Source organism: Dendrobium catenatum, unplaced genomic scaffold, assembly GCF_001605985.2.
Source record: "Dendrobium catenatum unplaced genomic scaffold, ASM160598v2 fragScaff_scaffold_498, whole genome shotgun sequence".
In the NCBI taxonomy this organism is placed as follows: domain Eukaryota; kingdom Viridiplantae; phylum Streptophyta; class Magnoliopsida; order Asparagales; family Orchidaceae; genus Dendrobium; species Dendrobium catenatum.
In genome coordinates this window covers 42,489-69,440 of record NW_021318960.1, presented here as the reverse complement: position 1 = coordinate 69,440, position 26,952 = coordinate 42,489, and the positions used below count along the sequence as shown (strand labels likewise).

At 33.3% G+C, this 26,952-nt stretch overlaps 1 protein-coding gene across 1 annotated transcript; it reads right to left on the bottom strand.

Annotated features, from left to right (window-relative positions):
* Positions 1-3,969: 3,969 nt before the first annotated feature.
* On the bottom strand, positions 3,970-6,899 carry LOC110114097 (G-type lectin S-receptor-like serine/threonine-protein kinase At1g34300). The gene has a single exon (XM_020846859.2). It carries the CDS (start codon positions 6,733-6,735, stop codon positions 4,234-4,236), a length of 2,502 nt encoding a protein of 833 aa, XP_020702518.1. The 5' UTR covers positions 6,736-6,899; the 3' UTR covers positions 3,970-4,233.
* Between the last annotated feature and the right edge of the window lie 20,053 nt (positions 6,900-26,952).

Sequence of the window (26,952 nt, the reverse complement as noted above, 5' to 3'; positions counted from 1 at the left end):
TTGGAAGGTTTTGATTAATTCCTTTTGTTTGCTCTTCCTTTTTTCGGTGTTTCCTACGTGTAACCCTAGATTTTTATTAGGTGATTTTGTATTTCTTAGTATAGAGGACCATCGGCTCTTAGATTTATTTTGGATTATGTTGTAGCTCTTTCGAGCATTACTAAACTAAAGGCCCCCTTTAATGACCTTGTATCATTTATTTATAATAATGCGTAGGCCCCTATGTGGGTTTTCCCCAAAAAAAAGTATCTTTAAACCTCGATATCACCCATTCAAATCAAGTCATGCAACCTTCTCCAAATATATCCAGAATATAACATATAGTGCATTAAACAAAATCCCAAACCTGGTTAACATTGGTCAGGCTTGGGTGGACCAAGTCAACTTATGTTGACCAAAATTTTTTTTATCCCTTTAAATAATATTATATGTAATGAAACTCCACCAAACCCAAGTTAAGCACCTCCAACAAACTATAAAAATAATTTAGAATGCACCAAACCTGAAAGTTAAAGGGAGGATGTTAATCCTCAATGAACTATAGCTAAGCACAGTTACATGGGAGGGGGGAGGTGGAATTGGTTCTTTAAAATTTTTCCCCTTAATAAAAACTATTTTCTTTAAAAATAATGTTAAAAAAAAATAAGCAATGCAAATATAGGAAATATTTTTTATCATTTTTTAGTTTTAAATTTCTTTCTTATTTTCTTTTAAAGAAATTATAAGTCAATTTTAACAAACTAAACACATTTTTTGTGAGAGAATAAGTTTGTTGAAAATTAAAATACAAAAATAGAACTAGCACACAAAAATTTTATAGTGGTTCGGTTAACCTTGACCTACATCCGATCCCTAGAATCTTATTCTTTGGGTATTGTACTAAACCTTTAGTGTTTCTCATTTAGCACCCACAACAAGGTGGAGAACCCCTAACAATAATCACTTCTTTTAGACAAGCAATTTTTTAAAGCTTTGTTAGGGCATCCACCGTATTATTTCATTCATGGGATATCTGAAAAAACAACACATTTACAATTTGGTCAGGAAGCTTTCTTGTATATTTATGATGTATATTGAGCCTTCTTTAAGACTTTACATACCCCATAAAACTACCTTACAAAGAATTGTGAATTACCTAAAATATAAATCTTATAGATTTTGTTAAAAACAAATAATTATATACTAGTTATCAGTGCCTCATATTTAGCTTCATTATTTTTGTAGGGTTCTAATAAATTGTTAAAATATTATAGCATACCCCTTTTTGAGGTCATAAAAACAAATGTAATGCATGCTTTCCATGGTATAGGATCCTGTGGTGCTTTATATCTTTAACAAGATATAGTGCAATAAAAATATAACTATCAAGTAGAGCTTTTCTACACCTTTAAACTCATGATCTATTCATGTGATTACTCATCATTTAATGGCAATGATCTTAATAGAGTGAGACTTGTAGGTGGCTTCATATCTAAGATTGTTTTTATTTTGCTTGGATCAATTTTAATTTAATAGTTTCGTAGAACAAATCCTAGAAATGTCCTTAAAGTAGCACCAAAGGAACATTTCAAAGGGTTCATTTTTAAATCATAGTGGTGTATGTGTTCAAAGATAATTTTAATTTTATATAAATAGTCTTTCCTTTCATACCTTTCAATAACTATAACATCAACATAACACTGCATTAATTGGTGGATAAGATCATCACAATCCTAGTCATAGCCTATTGGTATGCAGCTCCAACATTCTTAAGTCTAAAGAGAATAATCTTATAGAAATTAACTCTTACCATTGTTCTAAATATGATATAATTATGAATATTAAGTGCAAGCATGATCTAATTTTAACTAGATGATCCATCCAAAAAGGCGAATATTATGTGTGAAGAAGCAATATATACCATGAGCTCTGATATAGGCAACATGAATTCATCTTTAGGATAGGTGAAACATCAATTTTAAGCCCCGGTTATGATACATGATTCATGGCAATATCAAGTTCACATATGTGCTTTATATTCTAGTGGTGTTCTTGTAAACTTGTTCAATGGATAATGAATTTAATTATCTCATCTCCTTTTAATTATATTTTAGAAAGTTCATCTTGGTAGAATGCAATTCTTGTCACATTCAAATAATATAATTTACGTTCTTCCATTGCTTAATCACATCAATTTTATGGGTAGAATGAACATTTATTTTTGCCTAATAAATAATGGAATATTATTTTTATTCCAAATGCATATAGTTTCTTTAGTTGGTTTTCAAAATCATAAAAATGAAGTTTTTTCTTGCATGGGATGCTCTTTACTTGTTCATTTTAGCAGCATTGTGATAACAATTGAGAGTGGAAGACTAGCATTATAAGGTGATTGGTGGTCAATTTTACAAACAACTAAATCAATGAGATTGCATGATTTCTCTTCTTGGTTCTAATTTATACTGGTTGGGGCCATCTTTTGTTTGAATTATTTCATTATCTTTTATGGCACATAAAGATTTAGAGGATGTTAGTCATAATTTTCATACTGAACTTTCTTCGACTTGTGAAATATAATATAAGTGAAAGTAGAGAAAATCAATTTATGCAAAGTTAATCGATTGGATGTTCTATTTTAATATGATTAGCTGTTTGCATCTTGATGTAGTTGAATGGCTTTATATAGATATATACAAATGTTAGATTTTGTGATTATTATATCAAACTCAGCAGGCTTATATAAGAAATTTTTTGGGAAAGTCAAGTGAAATCATTCCCTCTTTTTATTGTGTTATGATTTTGCAATAAGTGGCATAACATTAAAAATGATTTTCTCCTGTTTGTAGTTTTGTAATTTGGTAAGATATATTTATTAAGTCCAAGAGAGAAGTATTGTGAACATTGGCTGATTCTTTTATTTGTTTTATGTTATGGGGCTTGTACGCATACACACATCATTCCAATAGTATTCATCTAAATTCACTTGTTCTTTCAATGGATTTGTTGTTCGTTGGTTATGTATGTGAATTTGTTTTACTAATCCTTATATGGAGAGTTTTGTTTTGTTTGTTTGTACACACTCAATGCTAAACAAGAAATGTGGAAATTCTACCAAGTATATATTTTTAAGTTCACGTTTTCAAAGAATGATATTTTGGAGTGTAAAATTTTAATTAAGTAATACTTGTATTGCAAATATACGTCACAGCTTAGCTTATATTGTTTTAAATCATACCTCTCATCTTCTTTATTTTTTACGTTACTCAATCTTTCAAGATGGTATAATGTTAACTTATGCAAATTTATTTAATGAAACACTATATTCAAATCAGTGCATGATCAATTGCCCATATTCAAATCGGTGCCTTTGATTTAGCTTGAGAAGACTATAAATAAAGGGTGGAGAAGAATATTTTGAATATTTTTCTAGATATTATATCTCTTAATTGATCTCATCTAAATAGTATGGTTTTTTTCTAAGTTTTTATAATTTTTTCTTGCATTCCTCCTGCTCTATTCATCTCTCTCTTTCTCTCTCTTCTCATTCTCACAAATTCTTAGATCATCAACTCACAGAGTAAATTTATTAGTAAGTTCGAATGCCATTAATGGATAGATTAGATTCAACAATATTATTTTCCCCTTTTTTTCATGCTTTTCGTTTATTTTCTAACAAATATTCACTAATTAGGCACCTTTATTATAATAAAATAAACATATTATCATTATTTACCATGTCCACATCATAGAGATTTTCAATGCATTTAAAAGCAAAAAGATTTGCAAGCTCCAATCTTTCAAAAATTAACTGCAACTTACATTCAAAATTGAACAGAAGCCAACGCAAAAGGGTAAGAGGAAGAAGATAAAAAAGAATTATAATTTGATGGGAAGGGGATGAACCTCTGCCGACACCTTAGACATCAACCTTTTGCCAATAGAGAAATTAGAGAATTCCATGATCCATTTTAAGATGAAGCATAGATGGAGTTGAGATAAGATTAATTCATTCATACTTCAGGTGTTCCAAATAAGATGGGCATATCAGTCCACCTGATTTTTACCCAAAATTATACTGAATACATCTATTCATGGTAAAGTTGCTAGGCTTTGAACGACGCCGTCCACATCACCGGCATCCCCGGAAAAAAATGAAAAGTTCTTACAAAAAGATTTTGAAATTCATATAATACGGTTGCTAAAAGCCTGCAGATGAAAGAAGAAACAAGAAGATAGAACTACGGGACATATGAATTATCTACTAGCAGACTGCTCTTGCGCAAGTAGTGACGAGGACGCCTTCTCTAGGTTTGCCATGGAAATTGATGAACTCGAATGTTTTCCTTGAGCTGAACTTGAAGAAGAAGGGTGTGGCTCAGAACTAATAAAAATCGAATGAATGCTTGTGCTCAAGCTTAGGCTGACAGCAGTCGAAGAGCTATCAGTTGCCTTTGGAGGTGGAGGCTTTCCAATCTCTATGATTCCCTCAAGCATTTGCACCACCTTCCCAATTGAGGGCCTCTGTGATGGCTGCTCTTGGATGCACCAAAAGCTTGTCTCAACTGCTCTTTCAAGCTGTTCCATGTCAATCTCAGAGGCAAAGAGCCTTTTATCAATGATACTTCTAATTCCTCCTCTTTCAAACTCCTCATAAGCCCAATTGGAGAACTTCTTCCCCGTCTCATCTAAAATATCAAAATTTCGGCGCCCACTCACAATTTCGAGCAAAACCATCCCATAGCTATAGACATCAGATTTTGAAGTCACTGGTAAATTTGCAAGCCATTCAGGAGCTAAGTAACCTCTCGTCCCCCGAACACTAGTCAAGGTCCGTTGTCTATGATCCTTGGGATTTATGAGCTTTGCAAGGCCAAAATCCGAAACCTTTGCATTGTAGTTTTGATCAAGCAGAATGTTCTCAGGTTTTATGTCGCAGTGAACAATGCAATCTCGACATTCCTCATGCAAGTAAGTTATTCCCCTTGCAGTGCCAATGGCTATCCTGTACCGGGTTGCCCAATTCAACTTTCCAGATTCACCGTGGAATAAAAAGTTATCTAAAGATCCATTTTTCATGAACTCATAAACTAGCAGTCTATGCCTCCCCTCAGAGCAAAAACCAATCAACCTCACCAGATTCAAATGGTGAGTGCTGCTTATGGTAGCCACCTCCATCCTGAACTGTTTTTCCCCTTGCTCAATCCCTTCCAGCTGCTTCACAGCAACCAGTGTCTTGTTTGCAAGAGCCCCTTTATACACGGCACCAAATCCGCCTGAACCAAGCTTCTCTTTGAAGCCTTTCGTGGTGCGCTGCAATTCCTTGTATGAGAATTGCACAGGAGCACCAGATGCGTATTCCAAAAGTGCATACTGCATCGAAGAAAGACCGAACTTAGGACCTTTCATGCAGAAGAACCAACAAAACCCAACCTCTATCGCCACCAGGCCAAGAATAGCACCGACTACCACCACCACCACTACCCATGTCTTCAACCTAGACGAACTGGACTTAAACTGCGTTGAACCGGCCAATGGCGTGAATGGTTCAGCCGGAGAACAAACCTTGACAAAAGAAGTGCTAGGGAAGGAAGGGGACTGATAGCCACTAACAAAATTGGAGAACTTGAGATGGCAAAACCCCGAACCATCAGCAAGAGAGGTCGAGGCGACACATGATCCACCATTTAGGCAGTTCTGCCTGCAGGCTGTGATGCTAAGAAAGAACTGCTCATTGGATACCTCAGGTGGATAAGTCAAGAACTGTGTATTGTCCAGTACAAGCATCGTAGAATTTTCAGGGCAGTCCTGGATCTCCACCTTGCGTTTACAACCCCGTGTGCTGTCATTCGGATCAACGAGTGCGAAGTTCTCCGATGGGCAACCGCATACTGGCGAAGAATCGTTATAGCTGCATATGCCAAAGTTGCCACACCACCCAAATACATCACATTGATCTTCCACAGCGGACCACCGACTATTAGCAGTGCTGCTTCCCCGAAGAATACTATAAGCTCTCAAATTTCCATCTTTATCCAATCTAATAAACCTAAGCATGTCCCCATTCTCTCCATAATTGCTACTGTAAGCGATGACAACAGAGCTCGGAAGAGTATCATCGAAAAGGGAAAGAATTCCGTCGGTCTGGAGCATAAGGACGGGAGAAACAAGGTGTTTATTGGAGCTAAAAGAAGAGTTCAATCCCTTATTGAAATAAATAATTGAGCTATTCCATTTAAGGGTCAGATTTCCCGTTTGGAGGACGGTGAAGGAATAAGCCCCGGATCGGAGAACTTTCCCATAGGTAAAGTTTTGAGATTCCAGGATGGTATCAGTAGGGTTTTCGAAGGTCTCCCACACGATGAAATTGCTTCCGTTGGTGAGTTTGAGGTTACCGAAGTCATCGAGGGATGCGGTGTTGACACCGCGGTTAGCGGTTCCGGATTCCCAAACGGGGGCACCCGAAGAGTTGGAGAGGCGTAGGTTGCCGTCGGGTTGGAGTTGGAGTGTGCCACCGGAGTCCACTGAGCCGGCTGACCAGATGGGGACGCCACCGACATACGTGATGGCGGCGAGAAAGAGGGAAGGGTTTTGTGGTTCAGAAATGAAGGTTAGAGAGAAGGTGTTGTTGGGGGAAGGCCAGGAGGAGGAGTTTCTCGTCGTCAGGGTCGAGCCTAGAATGATGTCCGAAGCAGCGGATTCGCCACGGAAGACGATCAAGATGGCTATAGAAGAAAGAAAAATAGTTATGGTTTTCATTTTGCCCCCCTCTTCCTAGATTTCCTACTCGGTTTCTGCCTGTCGCGTGAGAATGTGAGGAAAAGGAGGCAGACGAAGAGGAATTAAGATAAGAAAGACGAAGAAGAATATGAATTGTGAGGGGACTTTGGTTTTGATGAGTCGCCGCATTTGCTGATGCGTGTCTTTGGAAAGTAAAGAGAGAATAAATGACAGGAGGAGAACATGCCACAATAAACCTCCACAATGAGGGCTTGTATGAGGGAATTCAACATCAACTTGATGAGAAATTATTTTTTGTAGAGTTTGGAAGAAAAAAGTTGACGAGAAATTATTCTATGCAGAGTTCAGATGGGAAGAATAGTATGGATTGTGAGTGTGTAAATTGTATACACAATGTGTATAAAAAGTTGATACACATTATGTATAATTTTTTACCTAGTGTGTACACTCGTATATCCAGATTATTCTTTCCATCCATACTTTGTAAAAAATAATTTCTCCAACTTGACAAAGTCATGTTTTAAGAAAATGTCATGGGTTCAGATGAATTGGAGCAACCACTTGAGAAAATGTCAGGTGTTCACATATAAGCCACCCATATTTTGTGAACTTGCCCTTGTTGTGAAAAGAACAATCCAAGGAAGCTTGTCATCTCCTTGGGTTGGAGGCTACCAAGAAATCCTATCCTACCCATAGGAATGGATCCTCCCATCGAGATTAAAGCTCATCTCATCGTGTTCAGTTGATAGTGGAATCAAGGATCCGTATGACTCAAATAAACTTGCCCCTCACATTAAGGTCACTCGAGGGCAAATTATTTGGTGCAGAGTCCGGACGTAGCACAACGTTCAGACTCCAATTAAATTTGTACATGTGTAATACATACACGTGGAGATTTATTGTGCTTTTTTGTAAGGAAATTTTTTTAAAAATTTAAAACATGTAATTTGATGACCTTTTGCTAAGCTTTTATTGTGTTTTTGCTGCTCTTTTGATGCGCTTTCACTTTTGTTATGTTTTTGCTGTCCTTGCGCTTTTGTTGTGCTTTTACTGTGCTTTTACTATGCTTTTACTATCCTTTTGCTGGGCTTTCACTTTGCTGCACTTTCACTATGATTTTGCTGTGCTTTTATTTTTATTGCCCTTAGACGAAAAATAAAATGACCTAAAAAAAAATAAAATTCAATTAAATCTCCACGTGTATGTATTACACATGTACAATTTTAATTGGAGTCGAACCTAGAGCTACGTCCGGACTACGCACCAAATAATTTCCCCAGTCAAGGACTCCTTCGAAGAAATCATGAGTGTCACTCCATGTCAAAAGGGTCGCCTCCTTTAGCCAACTCATAAACACTTGACAAAACATAACTCTCTCATGACTGAGGACATACTTGAACAAGTAGCAACCATCTAAACACAAATTATACCATGTTATGTGTCCATGGCCATTCATATTAGGTTTTATTTTTATTGTTTTTTCTGATTTTTTTTTGTAGCCTTTCCTATAGCTCTTAAATTTGTATAAATTAAAGATGAAGAGTCACATTATCTTCCTTTTTGGATATTTCTAAAACTATTATGGAGCTACTAAAACACTTTCCCCCAACATCTTTTTCTTGTCATACTCATTCCAGGTTCGCAGGTCCCAGTCACGTGGGTTTTCTTGTTGATATGATAGGTGTCATCCACAAATAAATTTGAATCCAACATCATGAAAGGTGTGATGAGCATGGTTGATATCAAATACTAGATAACACACACAAAGAATAAAAAAACAAACCCTGCCCTATCTATGAACATGGAAAACAAGAATTACTTCATTTCTTATGATCATATGCAGATGAATAAACAATTAAGGAAGATGATCTAAGTGCCTTTGTAGGGATGCTATGGTTTGTACCAAGCAAGAACTTCTTAGAGGCATCTTCTGGCTTGGTTGTTTGCCTTAGGAATTTGAAAGAAGAGTAATAGTCTTGACACACATTCCATAGCTAACTTATAATGTGTTTAACTATAAGTATGCAACCCACTGCCTCAGCATCTAAAAAGGGATATGCAAGAACTGATGAATACTTTTTCTTAGTAGATAATAGAGGTGAAGCATCCTCCAAAATTCAAGATGCATCAGATGGAGTCCTACAAGGGTAATACTAACGTAGAGAATCACATTGCTAACTTTAAATAAATTATATTGCTACGAGACTTCAATAATGGCATGGAATGTTAGTTGTTCCTTACAACTCGTAAGTACTCAACACTTATAGCATTCACGCATTTGTTTATTTATTCCTTACAACTCTTAAGTACTCAACAATTATGTCATTCACGCGTTTGCTTATATGAATGTTTTCCTTTTTTTTTTTTTGAGTTCAAGAGACTGACTGCAACCCATTTTTTGGGTGCCTAGAAGCACCATAAGTGTTTGTAGGCACTCCTTAAGATATGAAAAGAACTTGATAAGTCATTGGAAATATTCATAGATTCTCAAGTTAAATGCTAAAGGGTAAAGACTTAAAAATAGTGATTTTCCAAGCCTCTCTAACTTAAGAATAAACAAAAGGTTGATTTGTTTATGTCGACGTTCAACAATTAAGGATATAAGCTTAATTTCTTAAACTAGCCAATCGCCATGTTAATATAGAAGAATATAGTGATGTTGATGAATCTTCTTAATTCACTTACCTACATGAGCTCATAATTAAAAGTGATAAACAACGAGGAAGGGAGGGAGAGAAAAATCTCCTAAGAGATTGAAGAGCCAATATGAGAGCAATAATGTTACACAATGATTATCATCAAGAGAATTAAAAAGAACCGCTGTAGGAGAGATTACACTAAATTATTTCACCTCATGCACCAAGGGAAAATTGATTCCCTTTCCCTTATTAAGAGAAAGGAAAACATCGTCAATCTAATCATCTTATAAATACAAATTTATGAGTATTAATGGTACAACAAGTAGATTAAATAAAGAATCAGTAGTTATATAAGTGCCTATCCTCTGCAATGGTGAGTGTGCATGGCAAGGACATATAACAGTATTGTACCTTCCGACAAGTTAAGGCCATGATGATTAGAGATGGATATAGTTTTGGTCAAACTAATGAGTAATAATGGCTATATATAATTATTTTCAATTTTTGAGACTAGCTCATGATTTTATAGTGGAATGATGATAGGTTTATGTTAAGAGAGTTGTTATTTGCATGTTTTACATTCTTGCAACTTTTATAATTTTGATGATTTCAAGTATTATTGTTTTATGTGTACTTATCTCCTAACACTTTTTGAAATAGTTGTTTTTGCTCTTGTGTGTACAAACATTTCAGAAAAATCAAACTTCAGACTATGGAAACATCAAATCAAATTCAGCATGAGATACTTTGTGTATTTAAAGCTTATATATTTTTTTGAATTAAGTTTGAGAGGGAGTGAATGTAATTGAGTGAATAAATACACAAGCTTAAGAAGATCTTAAAACTGATCGTACGGGACGAACAAAGTTCGTACGGGATGATCAGGTCAGTTATCTCCTCGTAAGAGCAATGGAACGAAGAGGAATTGAAGAAAATTTTTCTAAGCCCTGATCGTCCAGGACGAAGTGTATTCGTCCCAAGACGAAATTTTCTTTGGAAAATTTTTGTTCAGATGAAATTTATATTCGTTCCAAGACGAGTTGCTCTCTGGAGTATTTTCGTCCAGGACGAAGTTTATTCGTCCCCGGATGAAATCTCCTCTGGAGAATTTTTGTTAAGACGAAATTTATAATCGTGCAAGGATGAGTTACTCTTTGGAAAAATTTTGTCCGGACGAATCCATTTTAGTCTCAGGATGAAGTGAACCGACTCTGAAATTTTAATGATGTTCTGCAGTTTTTGGGAACCGATCTATGGAACAATCGTTCGTACAAGACGAACCTAGTTCGTACGGGACGATGTGTGTGTACGAAGCTATTTCGTACCCATATACATTAGGTTTATTTCCAACACATTTAAGTAAAATCGTCTAGGATGATCCACGATAGTACGGGATGATCCACGATCGTACAGGACGATCCAATGCGTATTGACTTGAAAATTTGCAATTTTTGGACAGTTTTTTGTGTCTTTCCTATAAATAGTATAATCTAAACTGCCACTAAATCTTTTTGGTCACTGATCTTCGTGCCTATTGAAAGAAGAGTCAAGGATAGAGTGTGAGAGAGTGTTCAAAATAGAATTCTTAATACTGGAGTGTAAAGGCTTCACTTGGTGTTAAAGGTAAGAGTTTTTACTTTTGATTTGTGATTACTTCACTCTTTTCTTTCTTTCTTCTAGATTTCTTGTGAAAAGATATGTCAAGGAGATCCGGTTCTCTGCCGACACTTGGAGAGTGTGAATAGCTAAAGGGTTCTCTGCCCACACTAGGATAGTGTGAAAGGACGAAGGGTTCTCTGCCCATACTAGGAGAGTGTGAAAGGACGAAGGGTTCTCTGCTCACACTAGGACAGTGTGAAAGGATGAAGGGTTCTCTGCCTATACTGGGAGAGTGTGAAAGGAAGGACGGTTCTCTTCCAACACTAGGAAGAGTATGAAAGGACGATGGTTCTCTGCAGCACCGGGTAGTGGTGAAAGATAGTTTTGTAAAGGCTTCTCCGCCTTGCTGTGGGTGCAAAAAGAAAGTCACTAGTGGTATTAGTGCAATACTCGGAGGGTGCCTCCGGGGAGTGGATGTAGGTCTAGTTTTGACCGAACCACTATAAATCTCATGTTTTTACTTTTCCGCTGCTTTTTATTTTTGTATTTTTACTTTTAAAATTATTGTTGAAAAATGTTTTCTAGAAAAATTCACTAAAGTTTTATTTTCGTTTCCTAATTTAAAAAGAGGATTAAATTATTCTTTAATTACCAATTCACCCCCCCCTCTTGGTTAGCCATGGGACATAAGCTTAGGTTTAACAACCTAATTTATAGTAAACAAGTTTTAACAAGTGGTATCAGAGATTTGTTTCAAAATCATAAGTTTAGACTACTTTTTTATTAACGTAGATGGCTACATTTGGAAACCGAAATACACCCGAGGGTTACTCTATAACTAGACCTCCACTATTCGACAAATTACCTTTTGATTTTTGGAAAACACGCATGTCTACATTTTTACAGTCACTTGATTATCGTATATAGATCTTAGTTCAGGAAGAGTATACAAAACCAACTAGACTAGTTGACAGAGTTAGAGTTGAAACACCTTTTACAGACTGGGCAGTAGAAAAACGTGACTTAGCACAACTAAACGCCAAATGCTTGAATACTTTTTTTTGTGATTTAAAATCAGAAAACTACATGCGAGTTTCCACTTACAAAAGTGGAAAGAACATATGAGATAGACTTTGTATAACTTATGAGGGGACTAATGAGGTTAAGCAATCTAGACTTAATATCTTGTTGCATGATTATGAGTTGATTCGCATGAAACCAAATGAATATATTTCTGATATGTACACAAGATTCACACAAATAGTCACCTCTTTGCATGCACTGGGTAGGGAACTAACGAATGCTGAAATGGTTAATAAGATTCTTCGTTGTTTGCCTACTACTTATGATGCTAAAATTATTGCAATTATAGAGTCTAAAGATCAAAATATTTACTCTATTGACAATCTTCTTGGTTCGCTAATTGCTTACGAGCAAGGAGTTAGCCAAAGAAAGATTGATGCAGGTGAACCATGAAGGGAGAAGAATATAGCACTAAAAGTAGAAGTGTCTGAGAGTAAACACTCACAACCTGAGGATGAAGATAACAACGCATTGATCACTAGAAAATTCAAAACTTTCTGAAGAAGAAGCAGAAGAGACGTCAGCATTAAAATAGAGGTAAATTTAATATAAATGTCAAAGTTTCAAATGATGTGATTTGCTATGAGTGCAGGAAATCTGGTCATATCAAGACTGAATGCCCAAAACTCAAAGCCACTCCTAGCAAGGAAAAGGTAGAGGAGAAACCAATTGTAAAGAAGGGCAAGACGAAGTTTCAAAGAGCTTTCTAGGCGGACACAGCTTCAGATTCATCAGAGACTGAGAAGGAAGAGGAAGTCAATAATATGTGCTTAATGACCGATAGTCTTGATCAGTCAGATCAAGAAGAGGTATGTGACTTAACCTATGATAAACTTTTTGAAGTTTCTGAACACATGCATGATGCATATATGAAAATAAAGAAAATACATGCTAGTCTAAGTTTAGAGTTTGAAGAATTATAAAAGAAACATGAAATCCTTAGGAAAGATCATGCTTTAATTGATGATAACCACATAAAACTACTTGATGAGTTTGATGACTTGAATAAAAAATATGAAAATTTAAAATCATCCTATACTGAACTTGAAAAAGTTTTTAAAAATTTTAAGGATGAATCGGAGAGCAAGATTTATAGATCAAATTATATAAATCGTATTCTGAAAGATATGAATTCAGTTTACAAATTAACGATAAAAGCTCTCAAGGATAATAGGATACCCCCTAAACTTGAAGATTTTACTAATCCTATTTTGTATGCTAAATTTATGCAATCTCTGAATAGACAGATGAATGGTAGAAGACTTAGGAATTCATTTTCAAAAGTCAAATGTAATAATTATGGATTGTTTGGACATATAGCTCACACCTGTACTTTGAAGATGAAAACTTATTTGGTGTGGAGACCTAAGATGGATAAACCTAGACATATTATACATGCATCTGATTATAAATTTCCTAAAGGAGAACCCAAACTTGTTTGGGTTCCCAGGTCTAACGTTTGATAATTTTGCAGGGTCGCTCTTACATAAGATCTCATGAGAGTATATGGTACCTGGACAGCGGATGTTTAAAGCATAAGACTGGAGATACTGCATAATTCATATTGTTGGAAGCTAGGAGTGGAGGCAAGGTTACACTTAGAGATAACACCAGAAGAAAAGTTATTGGGACAGGTATGATTGGAAATCTTAATAAATTTTATGTCGAGAATGTATTATTAGTAGAAGTCTTAAAGCATAACCTGTTAAGTATAAGTCAGCTATGTAATAAAGGAAATTGTGTGTAATTTTTTCCTACTAGCTGCATATTAAGCCAAATGGTAAAGATGTTTTGAATGGTAAAAGGATAAATAATATTTATATGCTAGACTTGAATTATATTCAAACTCCTACTGCGTTTTGCTTGAAAATTGTATCTGATGAGTTATGACTTTGGCATAGAAGACTTTGTCATTCTAGCATGAAAAACCTTAGGAGGATTACCCAAAAGAACTTAGTTAGAGGTATACCAAAACTAGACTTTACTAAGGACCACCTTTGTGATGCATGTCAATTAGGAAAGCAAGTGAAGTCATCTTTTCAGTCCAATAAGGATCTTAGAACTAGTAAACCATTGGAGATTTTGCATATGGATCTTTTTGGACCAGTTGGAACTATGAGTCTAGGAAGAAAGGTATATGGATTTGTGATTGTGGATGATTACTCAAGATTCACATGGGTTAGATTTCTATTTTAGAAGAGTGAATCATTTGAAGAATTTAGAAATTTTTTGACTTGGATTCAAAGAAATCTTGGGTGTGAAATTATTTCTATACAAAGTGATCATGGAGGAGAATTTGAAAATGAGATATTTGAAGACTTTTGTAAGGAGAAAGGAATTGATTACAACTTTTCTACACCTAGAATCCCTCAACAGAATGGGGTAGTCAAAAAGAAAAACAAAATATTAATAAAAGCCTCCCGAGCAATGTTGGCAGAATACTCACTTCCTAAATACTTTTGGGCTGAGATGATTAGCACTGCATGTTCTATTTTGAATAGGGTAAATGTGAGATCTAAATTAAATAAAATACCCTATGAGTTGCTAAAAGGAAGAACACCTAATTTATCTCATTTGCATATTTTTGGGTGCAAGGTGTTCATTAATAACAAAGGAAAATCTACCTTAAGAAAATTTGATCAGAAATCTGATAAAGGAATTTTTGTTGGATACTCAAGTGTTGGAAAAACTTATAGAGTATTCAATAGAAGAACTTTGGTAATTGAGAAGTTCACTCATATTGTATTTGATGAATCTGGAATTTTGGAAGAACCACATGTTATAGAAGATGAGATTGAGATTAACTCCCAAAAGATTAATAAAATGAATTTGGAAGAAAAATTGGAAGAAAATGTTGAAGAAAATTTGGAGATAGAAAACCCTTTGCCTAGTGATTTGATAAAAACCACCCAAGGGAATTGATTATAGGTGAACCCAGTGAGGGTGTAAGGACTAGGCGTGGATTAAACAAAGAAGTCAATCATTCAGCCTTCATTTCAACTATAAAACCCATAAATATTGATCAAGCACTTTCGGATGAATTTTGGATTTTGGCCATGCAATAAGAGTTGAATCAATTTGCAAGAAATAAAGTTTGGGAATTAACTACAAGGCCAAAGAATCAAAGTGTAGTTGGAACTAAGTGGGTATTCAAAAATAAAATGAATAACTCAGGAGTAGTCATTAGAAATAAGGCTATATTAGTTGCTAATGGGTATAATCAGATTAAAGGGTTGATTTTGAAGAAACTTTTGACCCTGTAGATTGACTTGAAGCAATTAGGGTTTTGCTAGCTTTTGCCTGTTTTAGAGGAGTTAAATTGTACGAAATGGATGTAAAAAGTGCTTTTTTAAATGGGATAATTCAAGAAGATATTTTTGTTGAACAATCGCAAGATTTTGAAAATTTTAAATACCCAAATCATATTTTCAAGTTGAAAAAGGCATTATATGGATTGAAATAGGCACATAGGGCTTTGTATGAGAGGTTGAGCACCTTCTTACTTGAAAGATCTTTTGAAAAAGGAAGTGTGGATACAACTCTCTTTTTGAAGAAATACGGAAAGGGTATACTCATTATTCAAATTTATGTTGATGATATCATTTTTGGATCTTCAAATAAAAATCTTTGTGATGATTTTTCTTAAACAATTAGTAGTGAATTTGAGATGAGTCTAATAAGAGATTTAAGTTACTTTATAGGATTTAGCATTAAGCAAATTGAGGAAGGTTCATTTCTTAGTCAGTCAAAATATGTTAAGGATAATCTAAAAAAGTTTGAAATGGGCAATGCTAAACCTGTTAGTACACTAATAAGTTCCTCAGTTCAATGGATAAGTACCCTAAGGGAAAATCTGTTGATCAAAAGAAATTTAGAGTGATAATTGGATCTTTACTTTACTTGATTGCTAGCCAACCCGATATCATGTTTAGTGTTTGCTTGTGTGCTAGATTTCAATCAGATCTAAAATAATCACATTTGACAGTAGTAAAAAGGATTTTAAGATATATGTTAAGAACTCAAAACTTAGGAATTTGGAATCATAAGTTTAGCTCTTCATTTGAAATAATTGGTTATTCAGATTCTGACTTTGCAGGTTATAGGGTGGATAAAAAGAGCACTTCTAGAACATGTCAGTTTATTGGAAATTCTTTAGTTTCTTTGTCCAGTAGAAAATAAAATTCAGTAGTCATATCTACTGCAGAAGCTGAATACATTGCATTATAAAGTTGTGTGGCACAAGTACTTTGGTTGAAACAACAGTTAATTGATTTAAGATTAACTATAGGCATTATTCTAATTTATTGTGATAACACTAGTGCTATTTGTATTTCTAAAATCCTATTCAACATTCAAAAACCAAACATATAGACATCAGACATCAATTCATAAGGGATCTTGTATCCAAAGGAGAAATTGAACTCACTCTTATTTCTACTGAAAATCAACTTGCAGACATTTTTACAAAACCTTTAGCCTTTGATACTTTCAGTGCATTAAGAACAAGGCTTGGTGTGATTGATTTGATTGCTTAATTATTTTTTTTTTGCAACATTGATGTTTGTTTTTCTAGTAAATGTTTTTATATTTTTTATGTGTTTGTGAACTTGTATGTGTGATTTTCTTTATTTAGTATTTATGTTCTTCATTTATCAATGAGTTTTTTAGTATGTTTTAGTTTTAATTGAGTGCAAGATTTAAAATTTTTTAGTGTCCATCGTTCGGGATGAAATTTTTTCGAACGAGACAATGTGTGTAGTGTATCTAACTGTCGGATTTTGAATTGTTTGCGTGCCATTTTTAGTTTTTAATTGTCACTTCATCTATACGATCGTCACGATCATCCGGAATGAAATGTTTTTCAAATGACGACATGAATGAATAAAGCAGTTGAATGGATAAGGTTGTTTTTAATACTAACTTTGTACGTATGAACCTTTAATTCGTCCGGACGAACACATGCTGTTCGATGGAGTGAACGGTTTCAACTGCCATTAAAATAATCATAAGTTCTGATCATCCTAGGACAAACACGTGTTCTTCTGTACGATTCGTCTAGTCAAAAGTCTGTACAAAAGGACGCTTCATAAGTTGTGTTAATTATAAAAAACCATTTCATTTTGTCGTATTAGTTTGTCCATACGAAATTTTTTCGTACAAGACGAACCAATAAGTTCAAACGGGACGAAATTTTTTCGTTTGGGACGAACATGTTGTTTTCAATAAATAGAAGAGCTTTTAAACTCAACAGTCACACTCCAAACTTCACTTTCAATCTCTTTCGTACTTCAGATCTTTTTCAAATGGCAAGTTCAAGTAAGAGACAAAAGTTTATGGATATGAAACCACATAGAAATTCTTCTGAGAACTTTCTTTCCAAAGCAAATGAGGAATCTTTTCCTAGGTTTGCCTCAGCAAAGATCACACCCTCCAAAATCCTAATCCAAGAACAACTTACCTTTCATGTGATGAACGTATTTGCTTCAACGCAGTTTGGTTTTATCCTTACTCTCGTATATCTCTACAATAAAAAAACCTTTCACTACTTCCTCGCCAACATGTCCTTTAATTCTAACCATTCTATAATCCGTTCTTTTGTCTTTAAACAAGAAGTTGAAATCACCAAGGTTGACTTAGGAGGTTTTTTGAATTTAAGGACCGAGGGAGCTAGAGCTCATCTCTTGATCAACACTCAAGATTATGAATGGTATGAAATTAATAATGCGATTAGAGGAAACAATTTGAACGAATATGTGGCAAAAGTATCTGGTCTCGTTTGAAATGCACGTATCATCCAGCATGTTCTTAGAACTTCTATAATTCCTAAAGCTGGTAATATAATCAATATAACAGCTCTTCTATCTATGGTGACATTCTTGATCATATCTAAAGAACCTATAGATGAAGCCCAACTTATCCTTGACTATCTTTATGGGCTGTCTAAAATTGGATATGTTGAGCATAAGAGAAAGAAGAACATCACCTTAGGACATCTAGTTGCCTATATTCTGGATAAGAAATACAATTTGATTCATCCTGATAAAGCGTTTGAAGAACCACTCTACTACAACGACGGATCATTTAGAGCAATCTTCAAAGAAGAACCAAGTAAAGCACATGTCATTAGTGATACAGAGGAAGAACTAGAAGTTGCACCCACACCCGCAAATGAACCAAATTATCAGGATTTGGTTCAAAGATTTGATCACCTAGAGACTCATTTTGATCAATATTTTGATCAAATTAAGACTCATCTTCAGCAGAAGGATGCACAGTATCAGCATGACTTGAGTTTTATGAGGGACCAAATGAATGATATCAGTACCAATATGCTTATGATGAGTACTTACTTTAACATCTTTAGTGCTGCACCTCCTCCTCCTCCTCGAGATCAGGGTCCTTCTCAGTGATCGTTGCACTTGATTTTATGTATTTTCTGTAGTTTGTGAGTTAGTTGTTATTTTAAGAAAGTTTATTGTATTTTCTTTTCTTTAGATGTTTTGTTTTTGTATTGATATCCTGAGCTTAGATTATAATATCTTCATATTGATATCAATATATGTTCTCGTGTTTTGGCTTTAATGATATTAAAATGTGTGTTAGCCTTTATGACAGACATTAGATTTTTTTAATATTAAATAGTGATATATCTTGATTTATAAGTTAAAATTAAATTCATTAGAAAATCTAGGTTTTCAAAATTTAAGTTTTGCTTATAACTTGATGTTAATAAGATTGTCAATTTCATGTCTCTTATTTAGACTACATTATTGTTAACATTATTATTGCAATTATGATATTTTCTTATTTTGTATTTCACTTATGAATTAATATTTATGCCCTTAGATAAATTTGAAATTTTTTATTATTGATTTTGGAAATAATACGATTACTCTTGAAAAATGTATAAATGTACAAAAATCAAAAAAAATGTGCAAAGGTTCGTAATGTGAAAAAAATGCACGAAATAAGCCCAATAAGTGAAAGGATGCACAAAAATATGCCACAACTTTAAAAAAGATGCACAAAGCACCACATGTGTTAGCTTTTTCTTTTGAGACTCTTTTAATCTCTTAATTAAAATTGATCTTATGTTCATTTATATTTCATATTGAAATTTGAAATATACAATTTTTATTTTCATCATTTCTGTATTGGTTTTCTCTATCTTAATGTCTAAATTGACTCATGTTTTTGATATTTTTTTTTATCTATGTTATATCTCTTCTTAAATTCTATAAATTACTTAGATTTGCCTAATGTTTTAATTTTATTTGCATAACTTATTTCAATCACTTTTAAGATTGAATTATCAAATGATTTTTATATGTCTGCTTACATTTCAAGTCTTTTTTTTTCTTCACATTTTGCTGTTGTAAAAAAGGGGGAGAAATTGTTTGATTTGTATTGTATGTGTGTCTGTTTTTGCTTTGTGTTTTCTGTATGTTGTATATGTTATGTGTTTGTTTTATTTTTGTTAGTTTTGTTGTATATGTTGTGTTATGTGGACACAAAAACTCATCCAAAACTGCAAATTTTCAAGTCAATACGCATTGGATCTAATAATTCGTTCAGACAAACACTTGCGGTTCGATGGAGCGGACGGTTTCAACTGCCATTAAAATAATCATAAGTTTTGATCGTCCTAGAAAGAACAGGTGTTCTTCTGTACGGTCAGTCTGGTCAAAAGTCTATACAAAAGGATACTTCGTAAGTTGTGTTGATTATAAAAAACCGTTTCATTTTGACGTATTGGTTTGTCCATACAAAATTTTTTCGTACAGGACGAACCAAAAAATTCATACGGGACGAAATTTTTTCGTTTGGTATGAACATGTCATTTTCAATAAATAGAAGAGCTTTTAAACTCAACAGTCACACTCCAAACTTCACTTTCAATCTCTTTCGTACTTTAGATCTTTTTCAAATGGCAAGTTCAAGTAAGAGACAAAAGTTTATGGATAGGAAACCACATAGAAATTCTTCTGAGAACTTTTTTCCAAAGCAAATGAGGAATCTTTTCCTAGGTTTGCCTTAGCAAAGATCACACTCTCCAGAATCCTAATCCAAGAACAACTTACCTTTCATGTGATGAACTTATTTGATTCAACACAGTTTGGTTTTATCCTTACTTTCGTCTATCTCTACAATAAAGAAACCTTTCACTACTTCCTCGCCAACGTGTCCTTTAATTCTGACAATTCTATAATCAAATCTTTTGTCTTTAAACAAAAAGTTGAAATCACCAAGGCTTACTTAGGAGGCTTTTTGAATTTAAGGTCAGAGGGAGCTAGAGCTCATCACTTGATCAACACTTAAGATTATGAATGGTATGAAATTAATAATGCGATTAGAGGAAATAATTTGAACGAACATGTGTCTAAATTATCTGGTCTCGTTCGGAATGCACGTATCATCCAGCATGTTCTTAGAACATTTGTAATTCTTAAAGTTGGTAATAGAATTAATATAACCGCTCTTTTTTCTATGGTGACATTCTTGATCATATCTAAAGAACCTGTAGATGAAGCCCAATTTATCCTTGACTATCTTTATGGGCTGTCTAAAATTGGTTATGTAGTGCATAAGAGAAAGAAGAACATCGCCTTATGACATCTAGTTGCCTATATTTTGGATAAGAAATACAATTTGGTTCATCCTAATCAAGACTTTGAAGAACCGCTCTTCTACAACGACAGATCATTTAGAGCAATCTTTAAAGAAGAACTAAGTAAAGCACATGTCATTAGTGATACAGAAGAAGAACTAGAAGTTGCACCTGCCCTCGCCAATGAACCAAATTATAAGGATTTGGTTCAAAGATTTGATCACCTAGAGACTCATTTTGATCAACATTTTGATCAAATTCAGACTCATCTTCAGCAGCAGGATGCACAGTATCAGCATGACATGAGTTTTATGAGGGACCAAATGAATGATATTAGTACCAATATGCTTATGATGAGTACTTACTTTAACATCTTTAGTGCTGCACCTCCTCCTCCAGATCAGGGTCCTTCTCAGTGATCGTTGCACTTGATTTTATGTATTTTCTGTAGTTTGTGTGTTAGTTGTTATTTTAAGAAAGTTTATTGTATTTTCTTTTCTTTAGCTTTTTTTTTTGTATTGATATCCTGAGCTTTGATTGTAATATCTTCATATTGATATCAATATATGTTCTCGTGTTTTGGCTTTAATGATATTAAAATGTGTGTTAGCCTTTATGATAATCATTAGATTTTTTAATCTTAAATAATGATATATCTAGATTTGTAAGTTAAAATTAAATTCATTAGAAAATCTAAGTTTTCTAAATTTAAGTTTTGCTTATAACTTGATGTTAATAAGATTGTCAAATTCATGTCTCTTATTTAGACTACATTATTGTTAACATTATTATTGCAATTATGATATTTTCTTATTTTGTATTTTACTTATCAATTAATATTTATGCACTTAGATAAATTTGAAATTTTTTATTATTGATTTTAGAAAGAATACAATTACTCTTAAAAAATATATAAATGTATAAAAATGAAAAGAAATGTGCAAAGATTCGGAATGTGAAAAAGAGGCATGAAATAAGCCCAATAAGTGAAAGGATGCACAAAAATGTGTCACAACTTTGAAAAAGATGCACAAAGCACCACATGTGTTAGCTATTTCTTTTCAGTCTCTTTTAATCTCTTAATTAAAATTGATCTTATGTTCATTTATATTTCATATTGAAATTTGAAATATACAGTTTTTATTTTCATCATTTATGCAATGGCTTTCTCTATCTTAATGTCTAAATTGACTCATGTTTTTGATAAATTCTTTTTTTTTATCTATGTTATATCTCTTCTTAAATTCTATAAATTACTTTGATTTGCCTAATGTTTTAATTTTATTTGCATAACTTATTTTAATCACTTTAAAAATTGAATTATCAAATGATTTTTATATGTCTACTTACATTTCAAGTCTTTTTTTCTTCACTTTTTGCTATTGTAAAAAAGGGGGAGAAATTGTTTGATTCGTGGTATTGTTTGATTCGTATTGTATGTGTGTCTATTTTTTCTTTGTGTTTTCTGTATGTTGTATATGTTGTGTGTTTGTTTTAATTTTGTTAGTTAGTTGTATATGTTATGTGTTATATGGACACAAAAAATTGTCCAAAACTGCAAATTTTCAAGTCAATACGCATTGGATCTAATTATTTATCCGGACGAACACATGCGGATCGATGGAGCGGATGGTTTCAACTGCCATTAAAAAAATCATAAGTTCTGATTATTCTAGGACGAACACGTATACTTCTGTACGAACAGTCTAGTCAAAAGTCTATACAAAAGGACGCTTCGTAAGTTGAGTTGATTATAAAAAATCGTTTTATTTTGACGTATTGGTTTGTCCATACAAAATTTTTTCGTACAGGACGAACCAAAAAGTTCATACGGGACAAAATTTTTTTGTTTGGTACGAACATGCCATTTTCAATAAATAGAAGAGCTTTTAAACTCAACAGTCACACTCCAAACTTCACTTTCAATCTCTTTCGTACTTTAGATCTTTTTCAAATGGCAAGTTCAAGTAAGAGACAAAAGCTTATGGATAGGAAACCACATAGAAATTCTTCTGAGAACTTTCTTTCCAAAGAAAATGAGGAATCTTTTCTTAGGTTTGCCTCAGAAAAGATCACACCCTCCAGAATCCAAATCCAAGAACAACTTACCTTTCATGTGATGAACTTATTTGCTTCAACACAGTTTGGTTTTATTCTTACTCTCATCTATCTCTACAATAAAGAAACCTTTAACTACTTACTCGCCAACGTGTCCTTTAATTCTGACTATTCTATAATCCGTTCTTTTATCTTTAAACAAAAAGTTGAAATCACCAAGGCTAACTTATGAGGCTTTTTGAATTTAAGGACAGAGTGAGCTAGAGCTCATCACTTTATCAACACTTAAGATTATGAATGGTATGAAATTATTAATGCGATTAGAGGAAATAATTTGAACGAACATATGGCTAAAGTATCTGGTCTCGTTCGAAATGCACATATCATCCAGCATGTTCTTAGAACTTCAATAATTCATAAAGCTGGTAATAGAATCAATATAACCGCTCTTTTTTCTATGGTGACATTCTTGATCATATCTAAAGAACCTATAGGTGAAGCCCAACTTATCCTTGACTATCTTTATAGGCTTTCTAAAATTGGTTATGTAGAGCATAAGAGAAAGAAGAGCATCGCCTTAGGACATCTAGTTGCCTATATTCTAGATAAGAAATATAATTTGGTTCATCCTGATCAAGAGTTTGAAGAACCGCTCAACTACAACGACGGATCATTTAGAGCAATCTTTAAAGAAGAACCAAGTAAAGCACATGTCATTAGTGATACAGAGGAAGAACTAGAAGTTGCACTTGCCCCCGCCAATGAACTAAATTATCAGGATTTGGTTCAAAGATTTGATCACCTAGAGACTCTTTTTGATCAACATTTTGATCAAATTGAGACTCATCTTCAGCAGCAGGATGCACAGTATCAGCATGACATGGGTTTTATGTGGCACCAAATGAATGATATCAGTACCAATATGCTTATGATGAGTACTTACTTTAACATCTTTAGTGCTGCACCTCCTCCTCCAGATCAGGGTCCTTCTTAGTGATCGTTGCACTTGATTTTATGTATTTTCTGTAGTTTGTGTGTTAGTTGTTATTTTAAGAAAGTTTATTGTATTTTCTTTTCTTTAGATGTTTTATTTTTTATTGATATCCTGAGCTTAGATTGTAATATCTTCATATTAATATCAATATATGTTCTCGTGTTTTGGCTTTAATGATATTGAAATGTGTGTTAGCCTTTATGACAATCATTAGATTTTTAAATCTTAAATAGTGATATATCTTGATTTTTAAGTTAAAATTAAATTCATTAGAAAATCTAAGTTTTCTAAATTTATGTTTTGCTTGTAACTTGATGTTAATAAGATTGTTAATTTCACGTCTCTTATTTAGACTACGTTATTGTTAACATTATTATTGCAATTATGATATTTTCTTATTTTGTATTTTACTTATCATTTAGTATTTATGCACTTAGATAAATTTGAAATTTTTTATTATTGATTTTGGAAAGAATACGATTACTCTTGAAAAATATATAAATGTACAAAAATCAAAAGAAATGTGCAAAGATTTGCAATGTGAAAAAGAGACACGAAATAAGCCCAATAAGTGAAAGGATGCACAAAAATGTGCCACAACTTTGAAAAAGATGCACAAAGCACCACATGTGTTAGCTATTTCTTTTCAGACTCTTTTAATCTCTTAATTCAAATGGATCTTATGTTCATTTATATTTCATATTGAAATTTTAAATATATAATTTTTATTTTCATCATTTTTGCAATGATTTTCTATATCTTAATGTTTAAATTGACTCATATTTTTCATAAATTCTCTTTTTATCTATGTTATATCTCTTCTTAAATTCTATAAATTAGTTTGATTTGCCTAATATTTTAATTTTATTTGCATAACTTATTTCAATCACTTTTAAGATTGAATTATCAAATGATTTTTATATTTCTGCTTACATTTCAAATCTTTTTTTTTCTTCACTTTTTGCTGTAGTAAAAAAGGGGAAGAAATTGTTTGATTCGTGGTATTGTTTGATTCATATTGTATGTGTGTCTGTTTTTTGCTTTGTGTTTTGTGTATGTTGTATATGTTGTGTGTTTGTTTTATTTTTGTTAGTTTTTTTGTATATGTTATGTGTTATATGGACACAAAAAATCGACCAAAACTTCAAATTTTCAAGTCAATACGCATTGGATCTAATAATTCGTCCGGACGAACACATGCGGTTTGATGGAGCGGATGCTTTCAACTATCATTAAAATAATCATAAGTTCTGATCGTCCTAGGACGAACACGTGTTCTTTTGTACGATCAGTCTGGTGAAAAGTCTGTACAAAAGGATGCTTCGTAAGTTGTGTTGATTATAAAAAACCGTTTCATTTTGACGTATTGGTTTGTCCATATGAACTTTTTTCGTACAGGACGAACCAAAAAGTTCAGACGGGACGAAATTTTTTCGTTTGGTACGAACATGTCGTTTTCAATAAATAGAAGAGCTTTTAAACTCAACAATCACACTCCAAACTTCACTTTCAATCTCTTTCGTACTTTAGATCTTTTTCAAATGGCAAGTTTAAGTAAGAGACAAAAGTTTTGGATAGGAAACTACATAGAAATTCTTCTGAGAACTTTCTTTCCAAAGAAAATGAGGAATCTTTTCCTAGGTTTGCCTCAGCAAAGATCACACCCTCCAGAATCCTAATCCAAGAACAACTTACCTTTCATATGATGAACTTATTTGCTTCAACACAGTTTAGTTTTATCCTTACTCTCGTCTATCTCTACAATAAAGAAACCTTTCACTACTTCCTCGCCAACGTGTCCTTTAATTCTGACCATTCTATAATCCGTTCTTTTATCTTTAAACAAAAAGTTGAAATCACCAAGGCTGACTTAGGAGGCTTTTTCAATTTAAGGAGAGAGGGAGCTAGAGCTCGTCACTTTATCAACATTTAAGATTATGAATGGTATGAAATTAATAATGCTATTAGAGGAAATAATTTTAACGAACTTGTGGCTAAAGTATCTGGTCTCGTTCGAAATGCACATATCATCCAGCATGTTCTTAGAACTTCAATAATTCATAAAGCTGGTAATAGAATCAATATAACCGCTCTTTTTTCTATGGAGACATTCTTGATCATATCTAAAGAACCTATAGGTGAAGCCCAACTTATCATTGACTATCTTTATGGGCTTTTTAAAATTGGTTATGTCGAGCATAAGAGAAAGAAGAATATCGCCTTAGGACATCTAGTTGCTTATATTCTGGATAAGAAATACAATTTGGTTCATCCTGATAAAGAGTTTGAAGAACCGCTCTACTACAACGACGGATCATTTAGAGCAATCTTCAAAGAAGAACCAAGTAAAGCACATGTCATTAGTGATACAGAGGAAGAACTAGAAGTTGCACCCACACCCGCCAATGAACCAAATTATCAGGATTTGGTTCAAAGATTTGATCACTTAGAGACTCTTTTTTATCAACATTTTGATCAAATTGAGACTCATCTTCAGCAGCAGGATGCACAGTATCAGCATGACATGGGTTTTATGAGGGACCAAATGAATGATATCAGTACCAATATGCTTATGATGAGTACTTACTTTAACATCTTTAGTGCTGCACCTCCTCCTCTAGATCAGGGTCCTTCTCAGTGATCGTTGCACTTGATTTTATGTATTTTATGTAGTTTGTGTGTTAGTTTTTATTTTAAGAAAGTTTATTGTATTTTCTTTTCTTTAGATGTATTATTTTTATATTGATATCCTGAGCTTAGATTGTAATATCTTCATATTGATATCAATATATGTTCTCGTGTTTTGGCTTTAATGATATTGAAATGTGTGTTAGCCTTTATGACAACCATTAGATTTATTAATCTTAAATAGTGATATATCTTTATTTGTAAGTTAAAATTAAATTCATTAGAAAATCTAAGTTTTCTAAATTTAAGTTTTGCTTATAACTTGATGTTAATAAGATTGTCAATTTCATGTCTCTTATTTAGACTACATTATTGTTAACATTATTATTGCAATTATGATATTTTCTTATTTTGTATTTTACTTTTTAATTAATATTTATGCACTTAGATAAATTTGAAATTTTTTTTTATTGATTTTGGAAAGAATACGATTACTCTTGAAAAATATATAAATGTACAAAAATCAAAAGAAATGTAAAAGATTCGCAATGTGAAAAAGATGCACGAAATAAGCCTAATAAGTGAAAGGATGCAAAAAAATGTGCCACAACTTTGAAAAAGATGCA

Bases quoted from the DNA above. Each gene is read 5' to 3' on its own strand.
- LOC110114097 (XM_020846859.2), bottom strand. From the start codon at position 6,735: ATGAAAACCATAACTATTTTTCTTTCTTCTATAGCCATCTTGATCGTC.